The sequence below is a fragment of the Eurosta solidaginis genome, chromosome 2 (assembly GCF_040869045.1).
Source record: "Eurosta solidaginis isolate ZX-2024a chromosome 2, ASM4086904v1, whole genome shotgun sequence".
NCBI lineage: Eukaryota > Metazoa > Arthropoda > Insecta > Diptera > Tephritidae > Eurosta > Eurosta solidaginis.
The window spans coordinates 302,216,416-302,241,422 of NC_090320.1; the positions used below are offsets into that span (position 1 = coordinate 302,216,416).

General features: G+C 38.6%; 1 protein-coding gene across 2 annotated transcripts in view; it reads left to right on the forward strand.

Annotated features, from left to right (window-relative positions):
- Window positions 1-25,007, forward strand: part of poe (E3 ubiquitin-protein ligase-like protein poe) — a 75,824-nt gene that overhangs the window by 32,368 nt on the left and 18,449 nt on the right. For both annotated transcript variants that reach the window (XM_067768786.1, XM_067768787.1), the window contains exons 3-10: window positions 13,015-13,091; window positions 13,148-13,537; window positions 13,609-15,754; window positions 15,823-16,329; window positions 16,393-17,885; window positions 18,199-22,826; window positions 22,889-23,093; window positions 24,283-24,987. In XM_067768786.1, the coding sequence (XP_067624887.1) occupies window positions 13,015-13,091; window positions 13,148-13,537; window positions 13,609-15,754; window positions 15,823-16,329; window positions 16,393-17,885; window positions 18,199-22,826; window positions 22,889-23,093; window positions 24,283-24,987 (10,151 nt within the window). The remainder of the gene's footprint in view (window positions 1-13,014; window positions 13,092-13,147; window positions 13,538-13,608; window positions 15,755-15,822; window positions 16,330-16,392; window positions 17,886-18,198; window positions 22,827-22,888; window positions 23,094-24,282; window positions 24,988-25,007) is intronic.

Below are 25,007 nucleotides of genomic sequence, written 5' to 3' on the forward strand. Positions count from 1 at the left end.
GGCTAAAAATCATATGTAGGTTTTAAAAAAATTATAACTTAATTTCAATATTTGGCAGTCACCCCACCGCACTAATGCACTAATGTTTTAATAATTTTGATAAATATGACATTTGTCACTATGTTAAGCTTAACATAAAAAATGTCCTACCTTTTTCTTATATCTACACGATTTCATACACATGTTATGCATTCGTTAGTTTATACTTCATAATGGTAAACTTTTTTATTTTTATTTTGCTACTAGCAGAATCGGCAGACGTTGTTTTGACCTAAATTTGGCATATATGCATACATTCTTCTTCTCATTCTTCTTCATCCCTTATTGCTTGTTCCAGAGGGTGGTAGGTATTTTGTTCTAGTCCCAATCCCACTCCGATTCTCAGTCGCAGTCCCACTCCGAGTCTCAGTCCCAGTTCGTTTCCGCTCTACTTCCCGGAAAAAAGGGTCGTAAATACTAATATAGGCAAATTTATATACCAAATTTCAGGCAAATCGCATAGGACGTATGTAAATAGGTATGTGGGTATTATTAATTCATGTCCTTATTTCGGCTTCGCATGCATATTTATCAGTTTTGCCAGGTTGATGCGACTAAATCGAACACAATGAAAATTACTTTAGAGCTCTCAGCAACGGCTTTCATTTGATATCCATATTACCCACACATTCTAGGGGTACCCGGGTTCATTTTTCGGCTTATATCTCTAGACCCTGTACGTCGATCGCAACCAAAGCTATGTAATAACCACCGCGTGAGGTATACGCAACTTGTGTGAAAGCTTGAACAAAATCGACCGACGCATGTCGCTGTGTATACGTAACATTCTATTAATAAATATAAACATTTAAAAAAAAATTGCAATAAAATAATATTGCGACTATAAACTGAGATATAACCTATCCTATATTTTAAGTTAGATCAAACTACACACGGGGTGCAGAACAAATTCAAAATCGGTTCAGTAGTTTAGGAGTCCATCGCGGACAAACCGTGTGACACGTGATTTTTATATATGTATAAAGATTGTAACTTTGCTACATATGTAAATAGATAGGTATAAGAAAAATGCTCAATAAAAATTAAAAATGAAATGAAATGAAATCGCAGCACTGCGGATGTTATGCCGCTTCATGAAATCAACTATCTCCGTGATCTTCCCAGTTAACCCTGTAGTTACCAAAAAAATCCTTTTTCTTAAAACGTATTTCAATTATAATTTATTTTAATCTATAATATATTTTTGTTTAACAAATATCAAAGAATGAAAATTTTTGATGCTATAAAATTCAACATTGAAAAATAATATTTGGATACATATGTATGTATTTATAATTACAAAAATTCAAAGTAATAAATTTACAAAGTTAAAATTAAATTAATAAAATTATTTCGTTACTAATACCCTACAAACCAGGGGCGGAAACTGTTATTCCTTTTATAATATAATTCCTTGCAAAACTATTAATTTTGGACTTTTAATATATTTGGATCAAGATAAAAATTATTTTCAGATTTTTATTACCTGAGGCTAGTTAAACTCGGACTTTTAAAAATAAAAGTCCGGAAATAAAAGTTAAACCCGGACTTTTATTTTTTAAGGCCAAAATAAAAGTCCGGCTAGATAACAAAAAAACGGCTTACCCCGATTGAAAAAATTTCGTACCAATCGATTCTCCTGGATTCCTAAAATTTAGAACCTTATGGAATTTTTAAAATTTATGTTAATAATGACATCGTTTGCGTTCGTGCCGAACAGGCGTGTTTTATCTCGCTCTCTGTTTTTTATTCTTTTCGTCCAGTTTTTATTTATTTATTTTACCTATTACGATACCTGGTGTAATGGATAAATATTGTGCCAAGTGTGACAAGCATTTTTCGCGTTCGGATACCCTTATTGTGCCTTGTGGTGGCTTTCGAAAGAATGTCTACCATCGTTCTTGCTGTGAAGGCAACTTTTCAGAGTACAAGGTGAATTTGCTTATGAAGAACCGCCGCCTAAGTTATATGTGCGCGGATTGCCTAAATGCCTACGGCAAGCTTTATAACCCCTTTGACGCTGTGTTGGCATCCCATAAAGCTACAATGGAGTCCACAATGCTTGCCTTGGACCTTAAATTTAAGGATTTGTTTGCGGAGATGGCTGATATGAAAAGTGTCATCAAAAAACATTTTAAAGATAATGAAGACGACTCTAACAAAAACAATGAAAGGTGTGTGGAGGTGATGGCTGATGGCATAAATAAAATAAAAAATGTTGTTAGCTCTATCAGTAATCCAACTCGTTGAGTAGTGGTAATATTAGTTGCGCGCTCAAACCTCATACTCTATCGATTTCACCTACAGTAATGCAGCCATGTATACATTGCCATTTGCTCGCCCGATCACCTGTTTATGCAAGTCCAATTTCTGCTGATAACAATAGTGAGCCTTTTTGCGTACACTCAGCCACCCCCTCGCATGATTTCAATACACAAATGTCTTATGCTAAACGATTGACAGCCTGTTAATACTGATGATATTCCCAATACAACTGTTAACCCCAGTGCTGCTGCTAACTTTGCAATGTCTAGTAAGAACAAGACTCCAGCTTCAAAAAACAAAGCGAATGCTGTTGGAACAGCACTAATTCTGTTAATGCGGCTGATTCTGATGGTGTTAATGTTCCTGTACCTGTTAATACTGCTGATATTCCCAATAAAACTGTTAACCCCAGTGCTGCTGCTAACATTGCAATGTCTAGTAAGAACAAGACTCCACCTTCGAAAAACAAAGCGAATGCTGTTGGGAACAGCACTAATTCTGTTAATGCTGATGATTCTGATGTTGTTAATGTTCCTGCTATTCAACCCAATTCTGGTCATGTCTTCAGGCTGATCTGAATAGTCTTGGTGACTGGTGTAATGTAAACGCCATGTCACTAAACCTACCTAAATGTAAGTTCATGTGTTTTACAAGGAAGTCCTTCCAATCCCATGATTATGTTATTGTCGACTATGTAATCAAGCAAGTCACTAATTTTATTGATTTAGGCGTTATAATGGACCCAAATCTCGATTTTAAACTTCATATTGAATCTTGCGTGAATAGCGCTAAAGGTACTTTGGCTTTCGTTAAACGTTGGTCTAAAGAATTTAATGGCCCATACGTTACAAAAACTCTTTTTACATCATTGGTCAGACCTACTTTGGAATATGCTTCAATAATTTGGAATACGCGTTACCAGGTTCATTCTGACAAGCTGGAATCGGTCCAGAAACAATTTTTGCTTTTCACTTTAAAGCACTTACCATGGGATCCTTCTAAAAATCTTCCCCCCTATTGCAGCCAGTTAAAACTAATACAGCTACCCACATTGCAGAGCCGCAGGGAGATGCTTGGTGTCTTATTTATTGTTAAATTGATAAGAGGGTCAATAAATAGTCCATTTTTGCTTGGTGAAATTAAGTTTAACGTTCCTATTAGGCCATCTAGACATTTTCAATCAATTTTTGTAGCTACATGCAGGTCGAATTATGAAATGCACGAACCACTTCACTGTTTATGTCGTGATTTTAATAAACACTGTAAAAATTTAGACGTCTGCGACTCGTTTCTTGGTATTAAAAAATACCTTTTAACTACATTAAATTTGTAATTCGAAATGAAGCAAAGAACGCTAAACCGTGATATACTGTTCAACCCTCTGTTTCAAATTTGAAGTATCAGTTACTTGAAACTTGTTTGCAAAATTGCGTTGTGATCAATTTTTTTATATGAATGCAATCAAATTTACTCTGTATAAATTCTATTCTGTATATATTTTATCTACTATTAATTTGCTTTATGGTCAATTTCATAAATTATTATTTACTAGCTCCTTCATGAGTACATTTTAACACATTTACAACATTTTATCTTTTGCTTACTTCTAAGTTTTTAATTGAAATTGACAAGCGTTTAATTCAATACTGTTTAAATATTACTTTAAAATTGATGATTGCTTATGTTGTTTATATCGTGTATTACATCTGAGATTTAAGTGTCGGTATATTTGGTCTGTATAATTGTTTAATTTGTAGACTGATAAATAAATAAATTAAATACTAGAAATTTATCATAAACAAACTCTATCGCAAATCTCGTAGTATAAATAGTGAACTTGCAGTGGATTTTTGCAATAAATTTCGTTCCAATACAACTGTTAGAGTGAAAATTGGTACACCGTATTCTGCTATGACGGGAAAGCTTTCTGCAAAAAAATGGGCGTATGAGAGTAATCGGTCAGTAGCCACGCAAAACACAAAATGATTAATGTTTTTTATTCGTAATTTTGTGTTTTTCTAGTCCTGAGGATGGTTTCAGATTGAAACCGAAATATCGACCAATTATATAAATTATAATACCACAAAATATATGGTGTTTTATTTATCTTTGCGGCCTTGAACTTAATAATTAACCAAGAAGTTAAAATTTTGTTTTTAAGTTAAATTAATTGATATGAGAGGGGTAAAGGAATTACTATTCATAGAACAAAGGAGTAAAACTACAATAAGCTAAAACAAAAGAGATTTTTTTAGATGAAAATAGTGTTGCTTTTTCGTGTATTTAGTCGGTTAAAATATTGTAACGAATTTGCTGCAAATCCTCTTATTTGCCCCTTTTGCTAGGTTCGTATCGCTAAACTGTTGAATAAATAACTCCAATATTGAATAATGCAAAAATGGCCTTTATTAAAATGCTTCACAATAACACTCAAACTGTGCAACGAATAGCTTAATAACCAAACTGATAGCTCAAATGAAACTCCACTATTCAAAATAATACTGCTAGATATCGTGTTAATCAAACTGCTTGACAACTCAAATCAAACTGAATTACTTCTTACTCGCCTGCACCGCTTTTATAGTTTACGCTGCATACTTCTAGGCTCTTCGATTTCCAGAAGTTACTAGTTGTATCGGCTACAAAATTGCCAGCCACAACTACGTGCACAAATTATTGCCCTCTCTTGTGACCACTGAGATAAGATATATGCATGTGTTTGTGCATTGCCGCTCCGCTGCTCGTATACGTACATATGTGTAGACGCAATTATTTATTCATTTACGTAAACACATAAAGATTGAATTATTGATGTGAATGTTTGTAGTTTACAGTCTCTCGCGCGCACATAGGCATATAAGTAAATGCATCTGTGTGTGACATCTCTCTGGGCTGTGTATACTTGATTTAATTATTAACGTAAATACTGCTTGGCATGGCCTTAGCATCGCCTTAGTGATGGGATAATTTAGTGATGCTCATATCCGTGACACTGCCCTCCACCTAAGTCTGATCGTCCCGATCAGACAAATCTCTCGATCTAAACGCTGCTAGCATCGCCAAATGTACCACTCTTCTACTCCGTGGTTTCTCAATGCTTTGTATGCGGTAGATGGTATCACTGATCTTCTTCACAACCTTGTACGGGCCTTCCCAACTGCACCGAAATTTGGATGGAACACCTTTCCGCCGGTGAGGGTTGTATAACAGTACCAAATCTCCCGCCAAGAAACCTTTCGAATTATTGTTCTCATGGTACCTGTGTTTCATCGTACCACTCAATACCCTGGTTCGTTCCTTCACACTCTGTTGTTTGGCCAATGAACCACTTCGTAGAGCTTGCGCTGGACGAATTTTCTTTGCATAATCGGTATCGTTCCCACATTTTACAACAGTAGTGCGCTCCGGCTTGAAACTGCCCTCGCATTCTTTCTCGGAAATTCGTTGCTTCGTTTTCCTGCGTCTTTTAGGTTTTGTCAATGCCAGTGTTTCTCTCGCAGGTACTTTTGATTTTGATTTATTTGGCCCATTCGTTTCATCAACCTTTACCTTTGACTTTCGTGGCCTTTGTCGACTTTTCTCCACCAGTACTCTATTACTGCTGAAACCTTTTTCCAAACTGAAGTTAATTGGCACATAAAAAAAATAAATGTAAGGCGCGATAACCTCCGAAGAGATCTAAGGCCGAGCTTCTCTTCCAATTTGCGTCGTGCTCCTCTTGATTTTTCCCTACAAATTGGCCGGACGGGACCTACATGTTTTATGCCGACTCCGAACGGCATCTGCAAGGCAGATGAGTTTTCACTGAGAGCTTTTCATGGCAGAAATACAATCGGAGCGCTTGCCAGACACTGCCGAGGGGCGACCCCGCTTAGAAAAATTTTCTTCTAATTGAAAAATCTTATTTCTAAAATTTTGATGTTGCTTTGCCCGGGAGTTGAACCCAGGGCATACGGTGTGATAGGCGGAGCACGCTACCATCACACCACGGTGGCCGCCATAATTGGCACATCCTGGTTCTTATAATGCATCGCCCTTCTCCGCATATCGATCTTGATGTCATGGTCAACCAAGAAATCCACTCCCAATATAACTTCATCAACAATCTCCGCCACAACAAATTTGTGTAGAACCATGACCTTCCCAATCAATACTTCACATATCACTTTTCCCTGAACTTGGTTATACTCGCCAGTGACCGTACACAACTTTGCTCCAGGTAACGGTTTTACTCTCCTGTTGACCAAGTCAGATCGGATCAAGGAATGAGATGCGCCCGTATCTACAGTCAGTACTCGTTCTTTGCCATCCACATTCCCTCTGACGGTAAGACTGCCCGATTTTCTACCAATTTGCGACACAGATATCACAGGGCATTCAATAGCTGGATCTAGCTCTCTACCTCTTACTCGCTCTTGCTCATCTCCTCCAGCTTTGCGTTTATGGCCACCCACATTGTTGGAACTATTAGGACCAAGATCGCAATGACGTGCAATGTGACCTGGGTTGCCGCACTTGAAACATTTAATAACTCCGTCATTCTTCTGTTGAGATCCCTTCAGTGCTTCCAAAATTGTTTCTACCCACTCTGTCCTTTCTACTTCCACACGGCGTGCTTTGAAAACTGGCTTACACAGAAGCGACGCTGTTTCCTGTATCAGAGCATGCGATACCGTTTCAGCAAATGTTAGTTTGGGATTCGCATATGTAGCCCGCTTCGTTTCCACATCTCGTATGCCATTTATAAAACTCTGGATTTTTACCCTCTCGGTGTATTCCACGGGTGCGTCCGCATTTGCGAGATGAGCCAACCTTTCAACATCTGAAGCAAACTCCTGCAATGTCTCATTTGCTTTTTGGTAGCGGTTTTGCAACTCAATTTGGAATATCTGTTTTCTATGCTCGCTTCCATAACGTCGTTCTACAGCAGCCATCAATGCTTCATAATTGTTCCGCTCTCCTTCGGGAATCGTCTGCAGGATTTCCGCTGCTGGTCCCTTCAATGCCACGAACAATGCAGCAACTTTATCTTCCGCATTCCAGTTGTTCACTGCTGCGGTCTTCTCAAACTGAAGCTTGAAGACCTGGAAAGGAACAGAACCGTCAAAAGATGGTGTCTTTACCTTTGGATTACTCGTTAAAACTGCTGGGCGATTTAGTTGCAACTGCTCGATACGTCCTCTCAAAGCATCCACCTCGGCCTCGATTTTATCCTGTCGACCACTGAAGCCTTCATGAAACTGGGTTAGTTTTTCCTTCATATGCGCTTCCAGTTTAGATGATATACGGACTTCCTGCTCTTCTAGTTGTGTGGAGATCTGAGATGATATCTGTGCTGAAATTTGTGAAATACGCGTTTCTTGTGCTTCAATTTTCGATGTTATTTCTGACGACATTTCTGCAATACGTGTCTTCTGTTCTTCCATCTTGGATGTTATACGGTTCTCCTGGGATTCTAGTTGAGATGCCATATTTATCTTTTGTTCTTCCAGTTGAGATGTTATATCTGTCTTTTGCGATTCCAGTTGAGAAGCCACTGTCGATGTTTGAGCAGATATTGCAGCCAAAATCATGTTCAAGTCTGTGCTCGTAACTGTCTGCGATGTTTCGTTTTTCTCTTCAATTTTTGTTACTTCCTCGCCATCAAGATGAAAGTCATACTCTTCCACATCAATTCCTTCCGCTTCCATTGCCTCTCGTAGCCGTGCCTGAAGTTCAAGTTTAACGCCGCTTGTATTCAATCCACGGCTCTCCAACTCCTTCTTTAGTTGCTGGATCTTCAATTCACTGAACTTTGCCATGTCCTTGTTGTCCTCCGGAATTTATTCAACAATTCCTCTTCTGACACCAATTGTAACGAATTTGCTGCAAATCCTCTTATTTGCCCCTTTTGCTAGGTTCGTATCGCTAAACTGTTGAATAAATAACTCCAATATTGAATAATGCAAAAATGGCCTTTATTAAAATGCTTCACAATAACACTCAAACTGTGCAACGAATAGCTTAATAACCAAACTGATAGCTCAAATGAAACTCCACTATTCAAAATAATACTGCTAGATATCGTGTTAATCAAACTGCTTGACAACTCAAATCAAACTGAATTACTTCTTACTCGCCTGCACCGCTTTTATAGTTTACGCTGCATACTTCTAGGCTCTTCGATTTCCAGAAGTTACTAGTTGTTTCGGCTACAAAATCGCCAGCCACAACTACGTGCACAAATTATTGCCCTCTCTTGTGACCACTGAGATAAGATATATGCATGTGTTTGTGCATTGCCGCTCCGCTGCTCGTATACGTACATATGTGTAGACGCAATTATTTATTCGTTTACGTAAACACATAAAGATTGAATTATTGATGTGAATGTTTGTAGTTTACAGTCTCTCGCGCGCACATAGGCATATAAGTAAATGCATCTGTGTGTGACATCTCTCTGGGCTGTGTATACTTGATTTAATTATTAACGTAAATACTGCTTGGCATGGCCTTATGCGGCAGTTACCCACCGACGTGTGCCGTACGTACGGACGTTTGTCGTACGAAGCACGTTTGACCGAACTCTCAAGCCCGTAGGAATCAATGTGTGCGTCTGTGTACATGTACATAACATATTTGTGTGTGTATTGTTTACAAATAAGCACTGTTGCCATTGACCATTTTGCATGTATGCTTATGGAAACATCAAGTTTTTCCAATTTAATTTTTGATATTATAAAAGGCCGGAATAAATATTAAATAAGTATAAATAGATTACATATTTATAATCTGCACTTTTACATAATTATTTCGAATTATTTTCACAATTTTTCAAACTTTAATTAGGTGTTTTTGCATAAAATTGCAAACAGTCAAAAATTAGCGCACAAAAGTTTACTAGGCAACTCTGTCTAGTGAGAGAGCGATCAGCTGACACGTTCTTACGGAAAAAATCAAAATTGTTTTGATTTCTACGTTCCGGGCTACGTACGTACGGGCGTTGCACGTCGGTGAGTTTTCGTTTACATTGCACACTCATAAGATAGGTCGTGTCAGCTGACACGTTTTTTCTACGTACGTTCGTGGGTAACTGCCGCATAAGCATCGCCTTAGTGATGGGATAATTTAGTGAAGCTAATATCCGTGACAATATTACAAAAGTGTAATTGAGGGGATGTGTGGAATAATGGTATAAGTAAGAGTTACACCGTTTTTCCATAAATCAACTAAATAAAAAGAGCACGATTACATACACATACCATATTAATCTTAGAAAATAATAGTGATATTTAAACAAGGATATTAGCTTCATTTATGGAAAAACGGTATAACTCTCTAATAAAATTTTGCAGTAGTGAAGCATCGAAATGGTATGAAAATATATTCAATGTTGTAGACCAGAAAGAACTGAAAAATAAAAGAATTGAAGTGGTTTCAAAAACGACTAAGCAGACAGACAACTCCATTGTTAAAAATAGGAAAAAATGATAAAAGTAGTAGAAAAAGATTGCTAAAAATAACAAAAAGAAATAACAAATAGTTATAAGCATTTCTAAATAATAGAATATAATGTATTCAGAGCTGGGTAGTAATGATTACTTTAGGTAATCAATACCCGTCGATTCCCCATTACATGTACTTGAGGAAAGTAATCAATTCCTTTCCTCCACAGCAAAGGAATTTATTACATTTCACATCCTCAAAAAAAAAAAAAAAATACCAAAAGTAATTTCGTTTTTTGATGCTCAAGTACAAACAATTTTTTGTTTGTAATTGAGAAAAAAAATACTTTGTTCAAATGTAATTTCTGCCCAAGTACTTTCGAAAGGAATTGCAAATGTAATTGCAAATTTTCCAATTACATTACAAGTAATGGAAAAAATACTTTCGAATTTCCCATTCCTCAAAGGAATTGCAAAATTGAAAAATTTCTTAGTGTAAAAAATATTTTTGCGATTCAAGCGGTGATTTTATGAGGCCATAGTAACTTTTTGGACCATAAGAAAATGTTTTTAAGCACTGCCTTTAATGACTTGCAATTCATTTCTTCTCGCCAAATATGAGGACGGTTATGGTAAGATTGTATCATCATAGTTTAGATTTGCTGTTGAGTGGCCGGGCAATTGCTTTGTACGTGGCTAGCAACGTTTCTCCATCTTTTCCCAAAGTGCTACTGGCAAGCGACTTTAGGATTTTGTTGCAGATTTGTACTTTAGATACAACTTCGATGGCATAAGTCTTGAAGGTGAGAGTGTGATCGAATGTTACTCCTAAGATATTTTAATGGCTGACAATCGGTAGCGCAACACCATCGACGTGAACGTTCAATATTCCACGTCGCAAAACAGTGACCGTGGATTTGGCCGGCTAGGTTCAGATAAATTGCAGTGGGTTGGTGTCGAAATTCTGTATGTACAAAATTCTAAAAACAAAATTCTGCTTTTTAAAATTCTGCTTTTTTAAAATTCTGCTTTCAAAATTCTGTATTAGAAAATTTTGTATTCAAATATAATGTTAACAATGTTAAGAGGTCATGTAATTATTTTGAAAAAGTGCGCCATGCACAGTAATTCTGCGTAGAACACCTTTCTGCATAGGCGGCCTTCGGCCGCGCTTATAAAAAATAACCCTGGGCTACGCCATGCCAAGTCCGGGTGTGTGGTATAACCGTGGCTACCGCCACGGTGATATCCTTCTGCGTAGTATACCCTTCTGCCTTCGGCCGCACTTCAAAAAATAACCTTTAGCCGATCCAACACCGGCTACGCCATACCATGATTCCGGAATTTTGACTTCCAGAATTAAACATGCAGGCATTTGAAAAAGCAGAATTTTTGAAAGCAGAATTTTAAAAAAGCAGATTTTTGTTCAAGCAGGATTTGTTCGCAATTTACAGAATTTTGTCACCCAGAATTTTGTAATACAGAATAATGACACGCTACCATTGCAGTTTATCTATACAAAGGGGAAAGGGTGAATCTTCTATATGTTGGAGTACAGTACCGTGGTTGACTGTGTCAAACGCTTTTGGCAGTGCTGGTAGTGCTATTTTGCGGAAGCCATGCTGATGAGTGGCTAGGCGAAGATTCGCACTAAACTGACGGAGCAGGAAGGTTTCCAATGTCTTCGCTACTCGCGAACGGAGTAAACGTGCATCAGGTAGCTTTCTCCCTCAGCGCCAAGATATTTTAGCATTGGCATGACTACTCCATTTGGACCTATTGATTTAGAAGGTTTGGCTTTCCACTCCATTTGGACCTATTGATTTAGAAGGTTTGGCTTTTTTCATGGCTTCTTCAACCTCTGTGGGGTGATGGTACCGGCTCACACGTCGTGTTTGTTTCTATGTTCCCCTCATCCGGGGAATTAAAAATTCCGGGCATTAAAAATTGCCGGCAAAAACCGCCCACGCTTGTCTTCGAGTCACCAGAGTTGTATCGCATAAGGCGATGGATAAATTACACAAGACGACAAAATTTAACCAACATTCAGACCCAGATACCGGACTATATATTTTCGAAGGCTTATGATGCGCTGAATCCAAATCTGGCATCAGAATTGCTCTATCAGCTCTGGTTTTCGAGATATCCTAACCTAAAAGTGCAAAAACACCGCTTTTGCCCATATTTGAGGTTATGTAGTCTTGCAGATGTTTTCTTTCACCAAAATTAAAGGATGACATCTTTAAATACAAGGTTTCTTCTTTCAAAGGACAATGAGTTTGCTCAAATATTTTTCGCTGAGATATAGCATTTTGAAATTTTGTGGTGTGGTAGGGGTGGTTTCTAGGGGTTAGACACTTTTAGGTTAGGATATCTCGAAAACCAGAGCTGATAGAGAAATTTTGAGGCCAGATTTCGATTCATAGCATGAAAATCCATCGAAAATATTTAGTCCGATTTCTGGGTCTGAGATGCTGTCGGCCTGTGTTATCATTGTGTTTTTTTTGGGATAGATAAGGACTTTGCAGCATCTTTTAATTAATTTTTAAACATATATCAGGTGAGCTCGAATCATAGCGCTGAGCCTGGTGATATTGCAGCAAAATGGAAATCAATGTATAGATCCCAATGTCCAATCCTGTGTCGGTATATTCGGATTCTGATTCTGCAGAAGTCGCAGTGTATCCTTCGACTTCATTACGCATGGTATCCATACTTTAACTTTTGGTACCGTGGGGATTTGCGCTTTATCCACCACCTCGAACTTCGCGTTGGTGCCTTGTCTTTGGAGGCTTGGAACCACTTCCTCCAGCCACTCCCTTTCTACAGATCTCCACCTTTCAGTAGTCATCTGTCCGAAAGGATTCCTACGACCAACCAGCGCCAAAATCAGTGACTACCTTGCCACATCATTCATCTTCTCGGGAAAAGCCGGAGTCTTAGCTTTTTCTCCCTTTGGCTTATCTCCTACTTCCCTAGTTGGCACTTCGCCACTTTTCATGTCCTTCCTCTGACTTGCAGCTTTCGAGGTAGTTGCTATCTCGCTATTGGGGCCACCTGTCCTACAGCTTTAGGTCTACTTAGTTTGTCTATGCGGCCGCCCTGCCTCGCGGCTCTGGGACTGGGTCCTTTCAGACTCTTAAAAGCAGACTTTTTGCCTTCCGCCGAACGTTGCCTCTTCATTAATTAATTGCCTCCTCATTAATTGCAAATTCTCTTTGAAACTGCATATCATTAGTTTTGTTTATATAATTTTGTTTTCTTCCATCTTTCTACTTAAACAAAGTCTGTCAAACACAAGTGCCGCAAATACAGGAAGCCTGCGCTGTGCTTATACGTTTTATTATACATAAATTAAACAAGGTGAGTGCTCAAGAATATACTATAAGCATTTTAGAAACTGTTTTTTTTTTTTTAAGATTACGAAGAAGCCCAGCTATACTCAATCTCTTAGAGACGAAATAAAATGGCTGCTACCGGCTTTGAAAAGCCTTTGCGAAGGCAAATCTTCATCAACGCAATCTAAACCACTTTACACATCCACCACTGCCGGTGGCGCTACTAGTACAGCATGCGGCACATCACTACTGCAATTTGATTACAATGTTGTAGCAGCCGTACTAAAGAGTGCAAAATACCCTGAAACAAATAAAAGTATTGTAACTAGTGGTGATAAAGAATCGCCAAAATCGGAGATTAAACGTTCGCGTTCCGATTTATCGACTGTAATATTTCAACAACTAACCGCGCCATTAGAAGCTGGAAAGATTACCTGGTCACCATTAAGTGAAGAGCTTACAGATTGTTCAGTAAGTTTGATTTTGAAATTTTAACCAAATGCAATAAATTGTGCACTTAATAATTTGTTTACATATTTTAGGAAATTTTCGCAACGGCAAATATTGCTTATTTACAATCTTTAAATGGCGCCGATGTTATACTTGATGTGTGCATTTCATTACCTATTTTATCACGCTATCGTTCCAAATATCAAGAAACTATTGCCGCAATCAATACAAAATCATTATACTTACCTTTGACGCAGGTCGACGCTGCACAAATAAAAAACACACTTTCTCTTATGGTCACCGACATTTCAATATTATGGCAAGCTTTATCTTTACCTATCATGCAGCCTCTTTCCCCAAGCCGTATTACAAAGTTATCGAATTGCGCAATTTCATCACTTTATTGTGCCGTATTAACATCAATCGCCAGTAGCATTTTAAGCATGTGTAGCGCAACATCATCACAGAAAAATCAACAATCCTCTGGCGGTGGTAGTGGCTTACAAACTAAGGAAGCCGATGAAGCTGATGAGCATGCACGTTTTATTGTTGATAAAGCACTCGAAATATATACTATTATAGGTAATGTTTTTAAAACCTCGGCTCGTTCTCATATCTATCAGAATCATTTGTGTTTTGGTGCATGGATTTTGGTCAGTGGCATACAGGGTGCACTTGGCGCTTCTGGTAGCGGTGCAAACAGCAATAAATCAACAGCACTATTAGACGATGCTTTAAAATCTAAGATAATAGTAAGTGGTGTTGCTCAACGTACGCTAGATGCCCCATCCACACCAACTGCGCGGGTTAATCTTTTCAAAGTACAACAAGGCTTTGGCGTACTTAATGCAGCAATTGCCAATCACTGCATTAAATTGCTTGGTGAACTCGTTGAAGATCTTAAACTTGAATCAACTTGTAATGATATTGGTGTTAATAATACCAATCAGAATTTACCAGAACCAGCCAGCTTTGACATATTAGAAAATTACACATCTCTACAACGTTTGATACGTGTGCTCAACACCGCCACACTACATCAACTCTTTACATTCCTAGCCACTGTTGCTTATAGAAAAGCATGCGCCCTAAAACGCGCCAACGCAAAAGACCGTACAGAATGTGAAGCTATTAGTTATTCTGATTCAACAACCTATTTTAATGATACACTCTCATGCTCAGATAATTCAGAAGAGGATGATAGTGAGAGTTATTTGGGGCATTGGTTCAAGGAGACCCTCTCACCCGAAGCAAATGACGATGCAGTGAATGCTCAAGCGCAGGAACGTAATAATGAGGCACAAAAGTCAAATTTGGTACCAGCAATTGATGAACCACATGAATATTTAGATTTAGCAGCACAGATATTTTGTTTCATGGAACAATTTTTCGCCAACAAACATGCTTATTTACATCGTTATGTTAAAGCGGGCTTAAGTGATCAGCAAATGCTCTTATTGGCAAATATACTGAAAGATCTGGATCGTGACGCGGCACGTGGAGAAGCTGAAGCATCAACCTGCGCCAAATGGCAAGCTGCTATGATACGTTTTTCAGGCGCAGTTGGTCGTTATTTGCATAATTTGATATCAGCTTCGTTGTTAAGCGAATCACTGCAATCGAATTTGTTGCAAAACCTTTCAATTTCGCCATGGTCCACTGATACAAATGCTTGGCCATTGCAAGTATATCCAAGCACGTTGTCGGTTCTGGTGCAAATTCTTCTGCTTAAGCCGACGCAAGAGAAAGAGGCCGCTTGCCTTTCCGTTTGGCATCGGTTAATTAATACGCTTGTAGAGGGTGTGTGTTGCACTTCTGTAGCAAGTACAGCATCCGATGTTGATTATGAAGATCTGAATATGGAGCATGCACAATTATTGCTCTTTTTATTTCATTCGTTGAATTTAATGCAAAAGAAAATGATATTATTACTAACTGCGGGTGCAGTAACACGTTGCGCTGAAGTTTGTCGCGGGATTTCACCTGACAAACCTGTACGTAATAGTCAAATAATGTTATTATCGCGCTTGCTACTATTTCTTGAATATTTAATGAAACATCTGTATAATGCGCCACCCGAATTGCTGGATCAAGTGAGATGGAATTTGTTTAGCATAACAACAATGCATGAAAATCAAAAAGTATCCGATTTGCTTAATAGCAAAACCAAACTTACATCTTTCTGTCGAAAAGATATTGAGGAAAAATTTCGTAAATCGTCATCGGACTATTTATCGAGTAATTAAATAAGTGTAGTTAAAATCAGTTTCTTTAACTTCAATAAATTTTTCCCCTTTATATTTCAGATATAAGGCCAACATTTTATTCGCTCACTGTGGTAGATACAGCTTCGTCTACTACACAACAAGAATTTAAACTTGATGGTCTGGCTTGGAATTTCATACTGTGTACGCCCGATAAACTAAAATATCCACTACTTGTTGATGCGCTTATTGATATACTTTCTGTTACTGATATGTCACAAAATAAGGTGACCTCACACACCTTATGCGCAATGCAATATTGCTTTAGTATTTGTTGGAAACTGCTATTGGGACTTCCGCCGTCTACAGTGCATGTTGAATCATTGATGGATGACAAAGTGCCAAATTTACATTCACTTTTATGGTCTATACGTTGCCCAATGCCAACGTCACATTATTTGATTGTAAACAGTTTAATCAAGCAAGGCATGTATACACAATTCGCTGAGACATTGTGGTCCAATGTTGGTGATCGTGTAAGCGATATTGGTTTTAATATGAAACAAACATTACTTGGCGTAGAATCATTTAATAGTGCTGTAGATAAAGGTTGGTTGTAATAAAGTGATAATGTGTATGTGATGCATATTATTTAATATCATTTCTTTATAGTAAATCCTCGCTTATCTCACATTGTACTATTGGATGCCGTAGTTGCACATATGCAAGCTGTAGCCTGGGCTGCCAAAGAAGGTATCAAACCACAGCGCGCTGCTGCCAGTACTAATAATAGCGGTAGTGCTAGTCCCAGCTTACCAAGTTCAAATTCACCAATTACAACATGCGAAACAGATGTTTACTCCTCTTCGGAATCGTTAAATCAAAAAAATAAATCCGATTCGCCATCAACATTACTGCAAGAACGTGCTCAAACTAGTCGAGCTTTGTTACTGTTATTAATTGATACATATAAAATTGTCGCTGAAACTGTGCGCAGGAAAATGACTTTACAACTCACGGACGCCACACCAGTGAATATATTAAATCTTATCGTACCAATTGTTAGCTCTCAGAATCCACTAACTTCTGAATTGAATGCAACGTTTATTAAATTATTACCAAACCAAGATAAGGATATACTCAATGTGGAGTGGCCGAAATGCTTACGCGTTTCAGAAGGTGCTATATTCACAAAACCTAATTATCCTGTAGAGGAATATACACTTACTGTGATAGAGTCTCATATTGTAGAGCTAACACGCTACAGTAACTATTCACTTCTAAATTCCTTAAAACATTGCATGAAATCTACATTGAGTTTAATTGATTTATTACTTCCCTACTGCAATGTAGACCAAATACACACTACTGGTGCCGCAAATGTTGGCTCAGATATTGAAAAAGAATTAAAATCCCTTCTGATTTCAACAATGCTTGATGTACGCATGGAATATGTGTACGAAAAAAGCGAGAAATGTATGCATACGTTGATGAATGGTCAGGAAGGCAGTGCTGAAGTACAACAATTACTTGTTTACGAGTACACTTTACGTCACTGTTACAATTTGTTGTTAGAATTTGCAGAGGAACTACGCCAATCGCAGTCTAACGCAAATAAGGTGATGTTTAGCGAGGTGATGTTGTTCGCCGTATTGAAGACTATGACGCAAATGCTTGACAAACCCACTGGTGTTAAGGCAATGCATAATTTCTTTAAAGTGAACAAAGCTGGCAGCATGGTAGAATTGCTATTATCCTTCACAGGTACAACAATGTCTGTATGTTATGCGCGTCGACTTCTACAATTTGTGGAAAAGTTATTCCAGCTCGCTGAACAAGCTAATTGTAATTTCCCAATGGAAGATTTGGTACAATGCTTCAGCGAATTAGCTAATGTTGATGGCGCACGCATAAAATCGTGGCTAAGTCACGTCATATATGGCCCCAATGGTGCGCAAAGCAGCTCGGATGCAGTGGATAAAGTTTTAGCAAGTATGCAACCCTCTAGTACACCATCAAGCAATGCCCAAACTCCAACTAATATGGCAACCGTATCGGCGATACCTAGTATAACAGATCAGCTAGCACCATCTTCGGGAATGGATGCTGAAGCAATGGAAACAGACGATGATGGCGCTGTGGCGTGCGGTACAACTTTGTTGCAGGTAAAACGATAAAGAAAGAAGGGATGATATATATTCCTTACCCGCATTCGTGGGGAAGAAGTTTCTTAGAAACAACTCAATCGATTATGTGCATGTGACTCATTTCCACATGTATATTTATTTAACATTAAAATATTGACTCTTATAAAGGCAGTTTAAAAGGAATATAATTGAGACATTTTTATCTTTTGCTACTGTATTTTAAATCCTTTTAAATATATTAAATAGGGAAAACCGATAAATTTTTGTACTATTTACACAATTGTAAATTATTATTGAAGAAGAAAATACCTTATATTTTTTTATATTGCAGGCAGATACATTTAACCTTTGGCAAAATGCTGGTAACAGCTATGTGACTAATCAATCTGATGAATCATCACAAGATGCGGAGAATACCGAACGTAATGGTGCGCTTTTGCTTAACGTTGTAAAATATATAACTCGCGATGGTAAATCATCCCCCGGTGTAGCTGTGATACTATTTCAATCTCTATTACAACTTGGCCAGTCACTTATAGCGCCACCTCAAGAAACTTCTGACTTTGCCGACATTTTGCAAGTGATGATAACACTTGCCGATACTACACAAGGACGCGGTCATGCAACACTTTTCAATGCCACTATTGTGTGGCTTGAAATTACTAAATTTCAAGTACTTGAACGTGCTTTGAATCCTAAGAATCTAACATCTTTAGTACCGACTGTAACGCTGGAGAATATAAATGCACTACTTAAATATCTTAGCGAATTGCTGCAAAGTCTTGGCTATAAAGGCAGTAAAAATCTAACACCACCATGGGATGATGAAATGCAAACCGATTTAGAAGAGCTAATGGACGATATGGCTATGGATGAAGATGACTCTTTTGTTGAAGATTCCGATGAAGATAGTCTTAATAATAAACTATGCACATTTTCACAAACCCAAAAGGAATTTATGAATCAGCACTGGTATCATTGTCACACCTGCAACATGGTGAATACAGTCGGTGTATGCTCGGTATGTGCACGAGTATGTCATAAAGGGCATGATGTTAGCTATGCTAAATATGGTAACTTTTTTTGTGATTGTGGTGCAAAAGAAGATGGGTCGTGTCAAGCTTTAAGTCGACGTGTTTCATCGAGTGGTGGTGGTACATTAAATAGTAGTGGTACTGGTGCGGAAAGCCGTCAATTAATAGATTACAGTCAAAATGTATACGCAAGTAATATGAATGTATTAAATAATAAAAAACGTTCACAAACACCACCTACACAAATAACCAATTATACCCAGCGTACGGATGCTCCCAACGAACGTATAACCTTATTGATGAAATTGCTGGAATCAAATCGTGATGCATTGCAAAATAATGAACAATGGAGCGTTATCGTACGTTGTATACTTGACTTCTTCGATGTTCTATTACCATCTATACGGGAAAATTGTTCATTATTTTCTATAGTTGGTTGTCACAAGCGTGCAAAGACAGCCTTAGATCGGTTACATGCACCCGATAAAGCGTTCCAAATCACAGATCAATTAATGGTACCAACACTAGGCTCACAGGAGGGCGCATTTGAAAATGTACGCATGAGCTATTCAGGCGATCAGGGCCAAACTATTAAACAACTACTTTCGTCAGGTTTGGTAAGACGCGTTGCGTTGTGCTGTCTTTCTTCGCCTCATGGTAAACGCCAACACTTGGCCGTATCGCACGAAAAGGGTAAAGTAACAATTTTACAATTGTCAGCATTGTTAAAGCAAGCAGATGCTGCTAAGCGCAAATTGACGTTAACGCAACTCTCTTCAGCACCAATACCATGCACTGTACTCTCATTAACAGCTAATCCAGCCAATGAGGATTGTTTGGCCGTTTCTGGTTTGAAGGAATGCCACATCCTAACTTTCTCAAATAGTGGCACCACCAATGAGCACATTGTACTAACACCACAACTGGAGAATGGAAACTTTATTAAAAAGGCCAATTGGTTGCCTGGATCACAGACTATGTTAGCTCTCGTTACAGCAGACTATGTAAAAATCTATGAACTCGCTGAAGACTCGTATAGTCCAAAATATTACTTCCTTGTAGCGATTGGCAAAATACGTGACTGCACGTTCGTCTATCAAGATGGTGTATACTATATGCTGATTATAGCTTCGTCTGGCTACATTTACTATCAAAAACTAGATGACCAGAGCTTGGCCAAACATGGCGATTTTTATGTAACCAATACCTTGGAATTAAATCATCCTCATATCAAGGATGTTAGTGGTCAAGTTGGTGGTGGTGGGGTGTCTATTTATTATTCGCATACGCTTCAGCTGCTATTCTTTAGTTATTCAGTGGGTCGTAGTTTCATGGCACCATTAATTGATGTTAATAAGGGCGTAAAAAGTATTACACATTTACAAACCGCACCCGCTTCCAAAAGCTCATCGAAAGGTCCTCCCCAACCACTTTGTCAGTGGACTGAAATAACTGGGCATCCTGGCCTAATTTGTGCCATGATGCATACATCGAATAACCCAGTTATATTTATGTTTACACCAGAACGTATACTCATGCAGGAAATTAAAGCACAATCGACTAAATCTCGTATTATGGATATGGTAGCTATACGCCATACAGTTTCGGGTGTAGAGAAAACAACACTGATACTTTTGTGTGAAGATGGCAGTCTACGAATTTTTACTGCTCAACCTGAAAACACCAGCTTCTGGCTGTCGCCACAGGTACAACCATTTGGGAACCAATTGTACTCTTCTACACTCTTTGCCAAATGCAATTCAAGCAAAAAATCAAAACGGAAAAGTACTAATCAGCAGAAAACTGTCGGTTTCAATGGCGCTCCGATATTTCCCATTGATTTCTTTGAACATTGTACAATGCTCTCCGATGTAGAGTTCGGTGGCAATGATCTCTTGCAAATATATAACAAACAGAAACTTAAGACACGACTTTTCTCGACTGGGATGTTTGTAGCTTCTACGAAACCAACTGGCTTTACTCTTGAAGTGTACAACAATGATCCAAACACTGTCATTGTTGGTATACGCGTTCTACTGGGTACACAGGATCCATTACGTGCTCCACAAAGTGTCTCCGTACTCGGTCGCACAATTCAAACAGTTGTGCGTCGTGCACGCTGGTTTGATATACCGTTAACACGCGAGGAGATTTTGCAATCCGATAAATCCTTGAAAGTGGTATTTGGTAAATCACAGGATCCCGAGAATGTCAGTATGCTAGATAGTATTGAAGTATATGGAAAATCAAAGGATTTGGTTGGTTGGCCAGATGATAGTGATGATACAGCCGGCAATGCCGTGGTGGGTACAACTGGAAACACCAATATAAATTTAAATGGACAACTGTCCGCTGCTAACTTTGGTGAAGGTTTCACTTCTATCAACAATCTGGATAAAATGGTCACTAATTTGTTGGAGGTTCTGGACTATGCTCTTAATTTGCTTGGCGGCAACAATGTAGCTGCAACTATCAAACAAAAAGCTATTAAGACTGCAACAGCGCTTCTCCTTCTACCAACACCCAACCAAGTACAGGCACAATCGCGCTATGTATTAGCGACATTATTCGGTAATCGCACAGCTTATCATTCCTACAAGGATAACGAGGTTGTAAACTACGTAAATGTAGAACTGCAAGCATTAAAATCAAAAGTCACTGATCCAGAATTGGTGCGTGACATTGATCCTGAGGAATTTTATCGCTTAGTATTGCTGGTTCGCGGTATTGCAATGCCACGACCACAATCGTTAACAAAGATTTGCCTTGAAAACAAAATTGAACTTGTACAAGATATTCTAGAGTTTGTAGAAAAACTCTACAAGATCACACCGCATGTAGATGAGCCGACATCGATTGTTAGGCGCGGTCTTAGTCATACCGAAACTATTGTTCATTGCCTGGTTGAAATAATGCACGCGTTTGCACTTTCCGATTGCGATCAAGTAGAACGCATGACAAAATATTTTATCGACCTATTAAAGAATGAGTCGAGTGTTATAAGTCATAGCGCCAAGGAGGCTATTATATTGTTGCTTAACCCGCGTTTAAAGCGCCGAAAGGTTGCCATTGTGACCACACCGATTTGCTCTACGCCTACGCCATCAAATGCCACTGCAACTGTTGGCTCGTCTAATCTAACAACGTTGGCCGTAACTGGCGCAACTGAAGTGACTGCTGATGAGGTTTTGGAAGCAGCCACTGCCGCTGTTGGGGGTCCCTCAAACGCTGCAGTAGGTCGTAGTAATAGTGCGGAATTTGTGGATGCAAGTGCATTAGATCCATTGGCACATGATGCTGGACATCAGTTGCTAAACTTAGAAGCTTTTATGGGTGGCGGTTTTCCTCAACTTTTGGGTCTACAGCAAGATGCCGATGATGAGGCAATTATGGATTTGGCGATTGCCTTAAGCTTACAACAACACGATGGCGAGGGTCTGCAATCTTTACAGCAGGGCTTGGCAAATTTACAGGGGATTCGAAATTCCGGAAATCTACATAATTTACAAGCACTTGAGGGCAACAACATAGGTATGCCAGCTAACGCAGCGAGTGTTTCCGCAGGTGGTTCCGATGATGAAGGGTCAAATGTAGCCACAGATGGTTCGACTTTGCGTACATCGCCTGCTGAGCCAGTAGGAAGCGGTGGTTCGGAAAGTGGTGGCAGTGGCGTTGAGAGTATTGGGGGCACGTCGGGACGTAGTAGTACCTACGGAGATCAAGCAAACTCATCACCACCACGCTCAGCAAATGCAGCATCAGACTTACATCTGGCATCTAGCAAATCAAACACGAACACGGGTGCGGTAGGTGGCACTGAAGAACCTGTGCCCAGTACCAGTGCAGCAGCTGCTGTAGTAGCAACAACCACAAATGAAGAGCCGGTCTCTGAGGATGAGAATTTGTCGAAATTGCATGATTTAAGGTGAATATTAGCTTTTTTTTTATTAAGGAGTAGTATAGTTTATATTTCCTAATAAATTCTAGAATATCCATTTTGGAGAATATTATCCTCAATATAAATACTCTGGATAATTGCAATGGCGTGCAAGCCATTCCGTTGATACAAGTTATTTTAATGCTAACGACCGATCTAAATGGCAATAACGAACGTGACCAAAAGGTTTTAAATGATCTGCTATCTGCATTAGTCGATTATGTTGAAATGGACTCAATATCAAATACTTTTAAGGTAAGAGTAATAAAAAAAAATAAGGAAACATAATGGTTCAGAAGTGGAATATAACTGAAGCTTAAATAATCTGTACTACCGCCCATAGGAAAAAGGCAGTAAAGTTCGCTTGTTGCCTTTTGGGAATTCTGATGCCAATAACTTTCAGCGATTACAAATTACTCATTAATTAGGCAAATCTCATTTAAAACCCACATTCAAAGATAAAAGGGGTTTAGAATTTCCTAAAATGTTGCTAATTAAAAAAGAGCGGCTTTAACCCCTGCCTCATTAAGTGTCGTAAGTGGATACTTTTCATAAGTGTGGTTTATATAAAAGTATCAATCACCGCTAATATTTGAAAAATGATTGGCAGACAGCTCCACCACAAAACAATATAAATAAAGGCCGCACATTGTGCGGCGCACTATATGAATGAAGGCACAATGCAATTTTTCATATAGATGCGTTTAACACAAGCTTATGCATTACATTACATAACATCGCCACAATCAACCAAGATGTTGCGTTTATAAATATGAAGGAACTTCAGACTTGGCAATTGAAGTTTATTTCGCGAAGCACTGCTCCAAACATTTTCACTATACAAAAAAAAAAAAAAAAAACAGCATTTGTTTAATTGCAGTTTTTAACTGTCAAAAATGTTAGAAAAGTTACCAACGCGTGAGAAAAATAATTTCACTTGCAAAGTGTGCTAGCACCCTTAAAAAAATGTAAGGCGCGATAACCTCCGTAGAGATTTTAGGGCGAGCTTCTCTTCCAGTTCGCGTCGTGCTCCTTTTAGTTTGTCCTACAAATTGGCGGGACGGCACCTACTTGTTTAATGCCGACTCCGAAAGGCATCTGCAAGGCAGATGAGTTTTCACTCAGAAGCTTTCCATGGCAGAAATACACTGCCGAGTGGCGACTCCACTTAGAAAAATTTTGTTCTAATTAAAAAAACTGGCCGCTGTGCCAGCACCCTTATTCAAAGCAAATGTCAAATTCTTCTTATGCTTTGCATGCAACAAAAATTGCAAGTTACTTTTTCATGTCAGATGGCGCCAGTGTCGCTCGATCTACCGTTCTCCATAAAAATACGTGCAATCTACTCATAATGCATAATATTGAGTTAAACGCATCTATATGAAAAACTGCTTATGTGACGGGGCTTTAAGATGCTGTAGCAAACAATTGCTTTTCTTTTTAGATGAAGGATCGGAATGCCAAAAACGAAGTTCGACTGGTATTACTCTGTCTTTTCGGTGTTTTAATGGGTAAAACAAAAACAAAACAAGCTGGAACCACGTCACCCCCACATCAATTCAAAGACAATGCTTCATTTGTAGCAAGCACAACTGCAAGCATTCTCAGCAATAATGGTGCATTCACTTTTTCATTAGTTGTAATGGAATCCTTACTCGAACATTGGAAACGTGTCTCCAGCGAACAAACTGTAAATGGCAACAACTCAATTGTTGCTGTTGGTACCTCAAATAATGGCACTACAACTACACAAACCCAAAATAATTTACTAAAACCTATACGATATGGAGCTAAACCAGATATCTCAATGCTTATACCACACAACTATTTGAAAAATTATCCCGATATTTTTGACTCATACGACGCATTACTCACTGAAATTTCGGTGCGTCTACCATATCAAATTTTACGCCTTTCTGCCACACACCCAGGTCCTTACGATTGGTATCACAATTATTGCGAAAATATGACTTACACACTATGCGAATATATGATGTTAAATTTGAATGCATTATTGCGGCGTCAAGTGCGCAAGTTGCTGATGTACATTTGTGGAAACAAGGAGAAGTTCCGCATGTTCCGTGATGGTCATTCACTTGATGTACACTTTAATTTTGTAAAGGAGATTTGTAGTCTCTTCAACACGAAGGTTAGTTGTATAAAACAAAC